The following is a 12,488-nucleotide window of genomic DNA, read 5'->3' as shown; positions in this document are numbered from 1 at the left end:
TTTATAGTAAAAAAGGACTTAAATATTGATCTGTTTCCCACCCACACTTATATCACTTTTGAAGACATGGATTTGTCCACTGGAGTTGTATGGATTACTTTTATGCTGCCTTTATATGCTTTTTGGAGCCTGAAAGGTCTGGTGACCATTCACTTGTATTGTAAGGACCAACAGGAGCTGAAATATTCTTCTAAAAATCTTAATTTGTGTTCAGCAGAAAAAAGAAAGTCAAACACATCTGGAATGGCATGAGGGTGAATAAATGATGAATTTTCATTTTTGGGTGAACTATCCCTTTAAAACCACAAAGACATTTCCAGAAAAGGTATGACATTTATAAAGTGCTTTGCCATCATTTGCAATTGACTGATTGTTGCAGAAAATAACGGTTCATAGTTGACAGCTGTGAGCACAACGAACTGAGGTCAGTTACTGTTGTTTCAAGTGGAGGGACAGGTGGGAAGGAGAAAGAAAGAGAGAGAAGGATCAGATTAACATTTGATGCAAGTTGGTTATTCTTTAGACATTTGGTAAATTGAATAGATGTGCATGAGTTAAGGTCAAAGTTAATGACCCGTAGACAGAAAAAAAAAGAATTGCTTTGACATGGGAAAGGAAGCTATTTAAAAGGCATGGCTAAGCATACTGATGATGATCAAATAATGGACAACGGCAGTCTCTGACATGTATTTAGTAAATATTCTTGCTGTGAAATAGTCTATCTCTTGTAGCAGCTAACAGCTATTCTGGATTTATACAATAAGAATGCCACACATTTCTTTTCAAACCATGTTTTTATTCCTAATATTAGATGTAGATACACAAGTCAACAAACAAGTATTTCTTGTTTATATCAGTAACGAAAAATGCTCCACAGCACACTTGCCCCCAAGTGGTGGGGTTTGGTATTACAGACGAGAAACTCAGCAGGAATAGGCTGCAGTTTTACACGAGGTGCAACAGTAGTAGTAGTATTAATAATAGTAATATTAATAATGAGTTTTATTATAATAACAACAACAATAATAATAATAACAGATAATAGTAGTGATATTAACAACTCAAAGTCAAAGTAATGGAATCTGCTTTCTTTAATAAATGTTCCTTAAATGAATTTGGTGGGATTATTTTTGAAGACGCATTAAAATGTTCCAAAATATACCATTACTTGATGAGGGGGAAATGATGCTTAAAAACAGATTTGATCTAATCTAACACTCAGCTCTCTGAGGCCACACTTCTACTGAGAGATGAGTTTCCCCTTAAAACTGACTGTATTAATGTATTGTTAATAAATGATCTTTCATTCTCCATTTACATTAACATTTCCCTAACCAGTCCATTGAAAGTCACATAAACCTACTCATTTATCTAGATTCACTCATATGCCACAATGTAACTGAAAATCTAACCAAACTGGGGTAAAACCATCCCCACTGGACAGTGTTTTATAAAGTTGAGGGTGAAGAAAGAAAGACTAGAGCTTTGTGACAAAGAGAAATGTAATGGGGGAAAAAAAAAAATATATATATATATATCAACAGCATCAATAAGAGAGGTATGAACTTTAACCTAATGCATTTTGGAACTGATCTCAGGAAACAAAGAGTAGCAGTTACTAATTTCAACAGCACACAGTCTCAAACTTATCTGTATGTAGGCTCCAGCTTAACGAATCCTACAACTGAGTTCCACGAGCAAAATCACTAGTCTACAACTTGCGCTTTTATCCTTTATGCTGGAGAACATCAGATCTGATAAGATGCCTTTCTGATCTTATCAGAATCACATTTAACTTCACTGGACAGAACAGCAAATTTGTTTTGGTACATTCTCCAATCACTGAAAACTGGAAAGATGGTAATCGGCTGTTTCAGTGGGCTGGACCAGGTTTAATAGGGAGTCTGTATCATTTTGCTTCACATCAAATGTAACAGCAAAAAAAATAAAAATAAATAAGTCTCCATAGAGAGAGAGAGAGAGAGAGAGAGAGAAAAAAAAAGATGATTAAAATGGATCATGACATAAGAATGTACATTGCTTAATACCCTACTCATCTCAGAGGAAGGGGCTTAATTGTATGACGTCAAAATACCTCACCCTAACACATTAACACACAAAGGCAAGCTTTCTTACAATCATGGGCAGAAAAATCTTTATCCTACAAAAATACCGATTTCATGCCACAGTTGGTACATTTGTAACCAACACGCCATGCTCTTGTATAACTGCAGATTGTATATTTGAAATCATGTCCGGTAGATTGCCATGGATCCTGCCTAGTTACTTACAGTTACCAGGAGATAATTCCCACCTGCCCCTCAAGTATAAAACCAGCAGTTTATACATGTATGCTGTAAAAATGTCAAATTCCATTTGGGGGGGGTATCGATTTGGTCCACATTTAGAACATCCAAGTAATGTTGTTTCTCATTCAGAGTTTTTGAGCACATTCACAACCAATAAACATGAAAGCGACCGTTTTCTTTGTGTGTGTGTGTGTGTGTGTGTGTGTATGTATATACACACACATACATACACACACACACACACACCTACATACACACCTAAAAATGCAGCATCAACCTCAAGAGCATCACTGACACTAATCCCAATTTCAGCTATCAGAAAAGAGGCTAATCCCTGCAAAATTTTGTCAAGTGTAGGGTTAAGAGGGAGAAAAGCATGTGCGTGTACACCTGTGTGTGAATGGTAAAACCGACGCCTGAGAATCAATCCCAAGAAACCTTTAATATGAAACTTGGTCAACTACATATTCAAATCAAACCAACAAAAAAAGAGGGGGAAAAAATATATGCCCCTTCTCACAATTCTTTGTAATTGTAATGTTGGCTTGTTCAAGTGATTCTTGTGTTGTGTCTGTTTGTTTTAGTGCAAGAGTAAAACCAAAGTCCAAACCACAGCATCACACATCAAATTCCAGTTTTCACCACAAACACTGTCTTTTCAACAAGAGATGAGGTTAAGGGAAAATATGAAACAGTCACACAATGAGAAAGTATACATCTCCAAGTATCAATCGAAATGAGTGAGAACAGAGAAACTGAGCTCTAAGATAAAATAAAACTAAAACCATTATAAATAGTGAATTTTTTTTTTGTTTTTTTTGTTTTTTTTACTCTTAAACTTGCAAGCCAAAAAGAACTATTATAAAAATAAAAAAAGCATTCAGCACAGTCATGTCTAGAAAAATTAACACCACCAAAAATTGTCAGTTAGAAGAGCATGTAGTTGAAAGGAAAAAGACCAGCACAAACCTTTGACTCGTGGCATTTTTTGCTTTGTCCTCTCTGAACATGACTCATACCAACTATACTTACAATTTTTTTTCATTATTTGATTTTAAATGGGCTCAAACGCAACAGCCAAACATTTTTTTTTTAGCAATAACAATTAAATCTTTCGTTATAACAATACCAAAAAAAGGATTGTGGTCCTTCACAAAGAAAGTGAGAAGACAAAAAAAGGAAATAATCAGGGGAAAACAACAAAATAGCACTCTTGATCTTTCAAACATTACAGTAGCTATCTAGCTCACAGCTAAAATTATTGTGAAAAAATGTGAAAAGGAAACTAATAAAATTAAAAGGTATGAACTGAACTTTCACAAAACTTCTACTGCATTGGCTCTTGGTCTGGGAGTGGTCTTAGTCAGAAATGTCACTTCCTCTTCTCCAGAGAAGCCCAATTAACAGGGCTCACTCTGTGGATTTACAACACCTCGGGCCAAAAGTGTCACGAAAGCTAGGAGGCGAGATTGAACAAGATCCTTGTGTGAAATGAGAAGAATTTAAAAAATGTAGTTGAAGAAAAAGAACATAAAATGTATCACATTGTGACATGCAAGTTTGCTTCCCCTTTTCTAACATTTTCAGTTTCTTTTGAGTGTTGACAAACTTCCATCTCTTGTTTCGCTCGTTGTGGAGATCTGTGGCATATTTGGGTGCTTATTTCTTCTTGCCAAAGAAACTAAAGCGTTTCTCACGGTCTCTCTCTTTGCCATCTTTGTTGCGCATGGTCACTTCTCCTGCCTCGCCTGAGCTGGGAGAGATGGGTGGCATAGTCATTGCCCGACTCAGACCCCGTGTGCCACCCGGTGAACGTTCGCCGGATGACATGGATGACTGGATTGATCGAATCCATGAACTCATTTCAGCCTGAGGGTGAGAACGATTGTATCACAATGTGAAAGTATGCCAGGAACATGTTTTACTAAAACTTTTTATAAAAAAAATTATACAGAAACTGGTGAGGAATCTTGTTTTTTCCATTTAAAACTTACCTCATCCTTTGCTTGAAACAAGAACTCTTTTCCATCTCCAAGCCTGTAAAAATTAAAATACTGGTCACATGCTAGATTTTTAAAGAACTTTGTTATTTAGGATATTTGCAGTTTTTTAAAATACTGATGAAACTATTATTTCCCCCATCTCTTTCTCACCGAAGTTTAAATACATGTTTCCTCTTCTTGTAGTCATGGGCAACCTCACAGACAGCCTCAGTGAGACTGATGGGAACTTCTCCATGGTAGGGGATTCCATTAGAGGCACTCTTGTTGTCCTTATAGAAGCCCATACTGCCTTTACGTAATACACAATACACATTCTGCCACGATCTTAAAATGCACAGAAAGAGAACACCATAAGTCTATAACATCTTAGTAATGCCTTTTTAATTACACACTGTCTCAGTAACACTCCAGTGGACTTTATTCACATTCGCCATTTTTAATTTGTGACCGGAATGACAACGAGGCTGTGAGGAATAAACTTTGGTCTCTTCAATAGGTTGTACTGTTGTTAAAAGTTTTTGGATTATTCTTCTGATGAAACAAAAAAAAAGATAGTTTATCTACTTCCTGTCTCACCTGGTGGCTGCTTTTTTGCTGTGCGATTCCATTTCCTGTTTCCTGCAGAGCATGCCCTCCATTGCTTCTGTGCCTGCCTCTGCCCCTCCTCGCCCTGGCAGTGTTGCTGAAGGGTCTTGCCGTGATGCCGAGTCCAGACCACTGTCACGACCAGGACCGTTTACAGACTCGGATTCTGATCCCTGGTTGACCAAAACATGCTACAATTAGAGTTTTAAACAGGACACTTAATTAGGAGACTTCTAAAATAGTGCTTATGTCACTAAGGTCTCTTCTGTGCTGTTAAATACTACAGTTATTCATTAAAGGCCTATTTGATCAGTGCCTGTGTAACTTGTTTACTACGTTACATTCAATAAACATTCTGAATGTTATATATTAATTGACAGGTGATAATATATTTTTTAATAATATACGTGTATATTCTATCTCTCAAAATAACTTGTTACCTTATTTTGTGAAAGGAAAGATAAGAAAAAAGACAGACAAAACAGAAAGAAAGAGAAAAGAAAGAGAAAGAAAATATAAAAATATAGAAAGAAAAAAGAAAACAGAAAGAGGACAAAAGACAGAAAGAAAAAGAAAAGAAAGACAAGACAGAAAGATAGAAAGAGAAAATATAGAAATAAATAAATTTAGAAAGAAAAAAGAGAAAGAAGAGGAAGAAAGAAAAAAAGAAAAGAGGACAAAAGAAAGACAAGACAGAAAGAGAAAAGAGATAGAAATACATTTAGAAAGAAAGAAAAGAGGATGAAAGAAAGAGAAGAAAAAGAAAAGAGGACAAAAGAAAGACAAGACAGAAAGAAAGAGAAGAAAGAAAAAGAAAAGGACAAAAGAAAGACAAGACAGAAAGAACAAAAGAGAAAAGAAAGAAAAAACAGAAAAAAGAACGAAAGAAAGATATAAAGAAATATAGAAAGAAAGAAAAAGAAAAAGAAAAAGAGAAGAGAAAAAGAACGAAAGAGAAAAAGAAAAAATAGAAAGAAAAGAAAGATATAAAGAAATATAGAAAGAAAGAAAAAGAGAAAAGAGAGAAAGAAAGAGAAAATAGAAAGAAAGAAAAGAAAGGAAGGGCTTTTTGTGACAAACTGAATTTTGATATATAAACCGTGACTGAAATACAAACAATACATTCTTCCCTCTTTTTTGTCATCTCAAATAATGAGCCTATCTAAATGAAAATCCAAACTCAATAAGCACAATATGTACATGCATACAAAGCAAAGCAAAAGCACACTCATAGACAAACATCATAAAAAAAAAAAAAAATGCATCATCAACACATGTTGAGGACAAACTGGGGGCAGTATGGAGAAAAAAAGAACTAAGGTAATGTGGGTGTAATAATGAAATAACACTGCCACAAGACACTGGGACACATCTGCCTACAGGTTCCCAACCTATTTGTATTCTAAGACAAGCACGTTCATACAACATTAGAAAAAAAAAACAGTTGTTTGAAACAAAAAGCTACTAGCCTTAGAAAAATGTAAAATCCGATAAGACTGAAGGGGGGAAAGAAAGAAATGAAATTCTGTATGTGAGAGTTGGATTAGTAGGGAATATTAGTTCAGTTGTAGTGATGCACCCCAACAATCCTGACAGACTCACACTTGCTACAATACAAAGACATGTCCGCTGGCTACAAACAACAAAACAATTTTACTACAGAGAAAACGTTGCTAATTAACAACAGCACTTAGAAATTTGATTGGAATTTGGAAACTGTGATAAAGTGCATCCCAAACACTGATGTTGAAGCTCAGGCATAAGCAAAAAAATATTTTCCAAGTTAAAAAATGTACAGTAGCCAAATAGAAGAAAAACATACAGAGCAAGCACAAAACCATCCATTGACAGCAATAGAAAGCAACACAGCTGAGATCTGGTCCTCTAGCAGGTGTGGTATAGCTGCCGCCATGCTGCCAAGCAGTTGGGTTGTTAAGCACAAGCAGCGATGGGGCAGCGATGCTACACTACGGCTAAAGGCTGGTGCTATGGGGTTAGTACTCACACGCTCCTGTGCCTTGTGTGGTTTAGGCACAGGCTTAGAAACTGGGTTAGACCGAGGTTTAGTCTCTGGTTTAGGTTCAGGTTTCTTGAGTTCAGATACTGAGACCAATAATGACTGCAGATAAGAGATGTCACAAGAATATGTGTTAACACGTGAGTGTGTATGCTAGAATTAGTACTTGTGTGAGTTGAAAGATTTTTCTGACATTTAAAAAGACATCCACACAATTAGACTACGAAAACATACTGCTCACTTTGTTTGTTGCAACATTCTCCCCACAGACATACTCCGAGTTTATTCACGGACTGACAAGTTAGATTAATCTTACGTCAGGACATTTATATCAACAGAAAAAACTGAGAGGAACAAGGAAAGGACACTGAACATACAAGAACTTACTGACAAGACAGCACACTTGAGAACGGACTTTGATTTGTGTTGTAATGTGAATTGTAAAACCATGTCTGCATACTAACATCTAAATGTAAAATGTCTTTATGAAAGGCAGAACTGGATCAATTGTGAATACAGAATTCAAAGAAAACTGAGAGTGGATCATGTCTGACCTGTGATGTGTCCTGGTCACTGTTGATACCATTGACAGATACTGACTGGTTCAATGTCGTTTGGTCCAGACTCGTCCTTAAAGAGAAGCAATTGGGAAACATAAACATGTAAACGCAGAGTAAGAACAGAGAGTTACAAGGTTAAACAAAGAGAAGGTGAGATAAACTAACAAGTATAAAAGGTTAGAGGTAGACGTGAATGGGGAAAAAAAAAAAAATGACCATTCCCTGGTTAAGTTCAGTAATTCCTTTTTTATTAAAAATTCTAAATATTTCCATTTAATTTGAAAAGTGCTTTTCACAATACACATAATTTCAAAGCAGATTCTGACTTAAATTCTGACTTAGGCCTAACTAAACATGATTAATCGCAATTAAAAGTTCAATTCAAATGTCCCATCTGGATTTCAATTGAAATAAATTCACTGTTATATCTTCAGGGCTGGAGGGTGTGGTTATTATTAAATTGCAAATGGAGTCAAAACTATTAACATTGCATATTTTGGTCACATCGAATGTACATTTGACAGTAAAGCATTGATTCTGAGTTGGGATACAGATGTAAATTGACTGATATTAACAACAGTAATATCTCTATCTAATTTATCTAGGGCTCTGTTCAAACATTCTAACAGTTGGACTTCTTTACTTACATTGATCTTTCATCCAGCTCTTTATTATTAAATTGACCTTTTCCTCGATTAGAACTGAACATACTGTATTAACAGAGGAGAAAAACAGTATCCTAAACACATTTAGAAATTATAAAAACAATTTCCATATGTGACTTATGTTCCCTAAATATATAATATTTCATTTAATTATAATAATAATTTATTATTAACAAAGTATTATAAATATGTACAGCATTTATGCCAAAACACCACAGTTTCTACAGGTTCCCATTTCATACGGGTGTATAACAGAATTCAAATGGGAAACGCGACTCGACGAATTCAAATGAGTCACGTGACTCGTGCTGTGTTTATCACTGGACAACAAGCTGCGAGCACAGAACGGGTTCATCAGCGCTGTGTGGGTTAGAGAGACAGGTCCCGCTCTGTTCTCACGCTGCGGCCGGCAGACACGCTGTGCAGTATAATCAGGTAGTGCCGTTTCGTCACACTGTGAGTATTTGTCTTGTGGTGTTTCACACTTAAAAAATAAGAGTGGGGCAAGCGTCTCACTCTTGATCGTTTCGCGGTGCGATGGGAGGATGGGTTATGAGGACGGTTAGATTGTTACTTTGTGCACGAACCTTCGCGAACAAGCGGCTGCATCGAGTATAATGTCCGCGGTGTGGCTGACCAATGCCCAGAGTTCAACTGAATGACACACAACATGCCGTTGATGGCATTCATATATTTGCTTAAAATTCCCTTATTTGGGCATTGGAATTTGAAGTGCACAATAATCGCAGTTCTCTCAAATAACCATGATCAGACAATTATTTAATAATCACGACAGGCCTACATATGGATTACTTTTATGCTGCTTTTTGGACCTTCAATGTTCTGGCCACCATTCACTTGCATTGTATTGACCTATAGAGCTGAGATATTAGTACTACTCGACTCGGAAAAGTCCCGTTGGTTCCGATGGCCAGTCTATTCCTGCATGTCTTTCTCAGAGAAGGATTCTCCATGAAAGCCCCTAGAACAGTCAAAACTGAAAGGCAAACAAGCTCAGGTGTAAAGGGAAAGGAAGCTACTTGTGAGTCTTTCTGTAAACTTTCTGCAAGTTTTTCCATTTGCAGTATCAACTGTTTTAATTTTAAAAGTGAATCATCGTAATAATGGACACTTTAATAATTTTAATGCTAATATAATGCTACATTATGTCTGGTTTGTAGTCGATGAAGTGGAAAATCAGAGCCTTACTGATGTGGCTTTGAGGGTACATCTAAAAAAACAAACAAAAAAAAAGGGTTGGGAAATACTGCTCTAGTTGAATAGATATTTGTATACCTTGCAGCAGAATCATTCCACTCTGACTGTACCACTTCCTCTACAGGGGGAGGTGTGGGTGGTCGCCGGGCTCTCTCTTCTTCTTCCCTTCTTCTTTGAATCTCCTGTTCCTCCAGCTGACAGAGAAAATAAAATGAAAGAGCAAGAAAATTAAAAGACGAATGATGCTATGAATGCATTTTTATATGTGTGGGTGTGTATTTAACAAACCGTGGTGAGCTTTTCTAGAAGTGTGAAGCGTTCTTCCCAGCCTGCTGCCAGTTTTTCAAAGGCTTCGTGGCGTTTGATAAGACTCTCAACCTCGTCTACATTAGAGCCCAGTTCTGCTGCCCTGACCAAGGGCTCCTGCCCAGCCAGCCATGACTCAGCCATGGATGCATCCCTGCTAAACTGTAACACCTCCATAACTAACACACAGGTTGGATAGAGTATGAGGATTCACATATAGAAAGGATACGACACACAGTCAAACAATTTAATCAAATATGCATTTTTTCTACATCTGAAACTACTAGCTTTGATGTATACCTCCTTAGTATGCCACTAGAAACAGAAATAAGCTTACTCCCACATACTCACCGATCTGTAAGTGGTCCATTTTTTCTTGCCACTTCTGATTAATTTCAGTGTGTCTGGCCTGAAGCTGATCCAATTTCTCTTGAATCTAGAAAATTACAGACATCCAACATAAGACATTACCTCAGTGTGTGTGTGTACGTACATTAGGGCTGGGCGATATGCAAGAAATATTTAAACGATATTTAAAAATTTTTTATATTGCGATATCCATCAGTCCCAATGCCCCAACTGCCGAGCCCGTTACTTAAACGTATTACCTACCCGACACATGAAATAAGTGAAATAAATTATAAAAAAATAAAAATTAAAACATTACAAATTGATTAAAACCTGCACCAAGCAGAATTGGCATCATATTCTTTGCTTTCCCCTCATTTCTCGCAATCCGAAAGTTCTTGTGTGTGTCTGTGAACATGTAGTGACTACTGTTTAAATACATACAGTATATTATAAGTGTTTGTACATTTCATATGTACAACTCCATGCAGGATAACAGTTGCATGCATGTGTTTTCCTGCATGGAGCATAGAAAATGTGCATGTGTAACTCTTCCGAAGTACAGTGATTTGTAATGATATGCAAGTGTGAATCAGTGGTTCTTAATTTGTGTATTTTCAAAAAAAAGGAGACCTCATCTGAAGCATAGTGGTTGTTGTTGATGAGGGTGCGTCCCATTTCATCGCAAGCAGTGAAGCTGTCTGCTCTAGTCTCTATCTCTGACTTAATGTCCTGATGGTTGGCGATGACCAGACCAGCTGAAGAGACGTCCCTACAACACACAAAGCAGATACTCATGATTAATAAAACAACTCATCAATTGTTCACATACAGTGCTGTGAAAAGTATTTGCCCCTTCCTGAGTTTTTTTTATTTTTGTGTTTTTCATACAAATTTTTTTTTTTAGGTCTTCAGATAAGATATCACATAAAACAAAAGGCAACCTGAGTAAGCACAAAATACAGTTTTCAAATATGTATATATATATATATTATTGAAGCGAAAAAGTTATCCAACACCTATATTGCCCATGTGAAAAACTAATAGCCCCCTTAAATTTAATAGCTGGTTGTGCCACCTTTAGCAGCAACAACTGCAACCAAACGCTTCCAATAACTGGAGATCAGTCTTTCACAATGCTGTGGCGGAATTTTGGCCCACACTTTAGTTCAGTCACACTGGAAGGTTTGAGCATGAACTGCCCGTTTAAGGTCCTGCCACAGCATCTCAATCGGGTTCAAGTCGGACTTTGACTAGGCCACTCTAGAACTTTAATTTTGCTTCTTTTGAACCATTCAGAGGTGGACTTACTCCTATGCTTTGGATCACTGTCTTGCTGCATAATCCAGTTGCGCTTGAGCTTCAACTCACGGACTAATAACTGGATGTTCTCCTTTAGGATTTTCTGGTAGAGAGCAGAATTCATGTTTCTCTCAATTATTGCAAGTCGCCCTGGCCCTGAAGCAGCAAAGCATCCCCACACCATCACACTACCACCACCATGCTTGACCGTAGATATGATGTTCTTTTTGTGGAATTCTGTGTTTGATTTACGCTAGATGTAACGGGACCTCTGTCTTGCAAATAGTTCCACTTTTGACTCATCAGTCCACAGAACATTCTCCCAAAAGGTTTGAGGATCATCAAGGTGTGTGTTGGCAAAATTCAGACGAGAGTTAATGCTCTTCTGGGTTAGCAGTGGTTTTCGCCTCGCCACTCTTCCATGGATGGCTTTTTTGGCCAGTGTCTTTCTGATAGTGGAGTCATGAACAGTGAACCTTATTGATGCGAGAGAGGCCCGCAGTTCCTTGGATGTTGTCCTTGGCTTTTTTGTGACTTCCTGGATAAGTCGTCGCTGTGCTCTTGGAGGAATTTTGGAAGGTTGGCCACTTCTGGGAAGATTCACTACTGAGCCAAGTTTTCTACATTTGGAGATAATGGCTCACTGTGGTTCTTTGGAGTCCCAGAGCCTTTGAAATAGCTTTGTAACCCTTCCCAGACTGATGTATTTCAATCACCTTTTTCCTCATAATCTCTGGAATTTCTTTCAACCTTGGCATAATGTGCTACTGAGTGAGAACTTTTAGCCAACTTCATGCTGCTGAAAAAGCTCTATTTAGGTGCTGATTTGATTAAACAGGGCTGGCAGTAATCAGGCCTGGTTGTGTCTAGTCCAGTTGAACCCCACTATGAATGCAGTTTCATGGAGTTGGGGATTTAGTAACTAAGGGGCAAATACTTTTTCACACAGGCCCAGCTGGTATTGGATAACTTCTTTGCTTCAATTAATAACACTATCATTTAAAAACTGTATTTTGTGTATACTCAGATTGCCTTTGTTTTATGATAGATTTTGTTAGAATTTTGTAACAATTTAGTATGAGATATATACAAAAACAGAAGAAATCAGGATGGGGGCAAATAATTTTTCACAGCACTGTACTTATAAACTGTTCACCTAGTCATATTACATAAAG

The 12,488-nt window shown here is 37.1% G+C and overlaps 2 protein-coding genes across 5 annotated transcripts in view; one reads left to right on the top strand and one right to left on the bottom strand.

Moving 5' to 3' along the window:
• LOC127427940 (mucin-5AC-like) overlaps window positions 1–12,488 on the top strand; it is a 184,695-nt gene that overhangs the window by 40,781 nt on the left and 131,426 nt on the right. The gene's annotated exons all lie outside the window — the stretch shown is intronic.
• Window positions 776–12,488, bottom strand: part of LOC127427795 (spectrin beta chain, non-erythrocytic 1-like) — a 123,532-nt gene continuing 111,819 nt past the window's right edge. For 2 of the 4 annotated variants that reach the window (XM_051675577.1, XM_051675583.1), the window contains 10 exons: window positions 10,645–10,783; window positions 10,015–10,099; window positions 9,646–9,842; window positions 9,436–9,551; window positions 7,469–7,544; window positions 6,903–7,016; window positions 4,889–5,070; window positions 4,463–4,636; window positions 4,304–4,346; window positions 776–4,178 (listed from right to left, as the gene is read on the bottom strand). In XM_051675577.1, the coding sequence (XP_051531537.1) occupies window positions 3,969–4,178; window positions 4,304–4,346; window positions 4,463–4,636; window positions 4,889–5,070; window positions 6,903–7,016; window positions 7,469–7,544; window positions 9,436–9,551; window positions 9,646–9,842; window positions 10,015–10,099; window positions 10,645–10,783 (1,336 nt within the window). In that variant the 3' untranslated portion in view covers window positions 776–3,968. The remainder of the gene's footprint in view (window positions 4,179–4,303; window positions 4,347–4,462; window positions 4,637–4,888; window positions 5,071–6,902; window positions 7,017–7,468; window positions 7,545–9,435; window positions 9,552–9,645; window positions 9,843–10,014; window positions 10,100–10,644; window positions 10,784–12,488) is intronic. The other 2 variants (XM_051675587.1, XM_051675596.1) reach the window with 1 other exon arrangement.

This window comes from Myxocyprinus asiaticus, chromosome 3 (assembly GCF_019703515.2).
Source record: "Myxocyprinus asiaticus isolate MX2 ecotype Aquarium Trade chromosome 3, UBuf_Myxa_2, whole genome shotgun sequence".
In the NCBI taxonomy this organism is placed as follows: Eukaryota; Metazoa; Chordata; class Actinopteri; order Cypriniformes; family Catostomidae; genus Myxocyprinus; species Myxocyprinus asiaticus.
The sequence above is the reverse complement of the archived record's forward strand: the minus strand, read 5'-3'. Positions and strand labels throughout refer to the sequence as shown.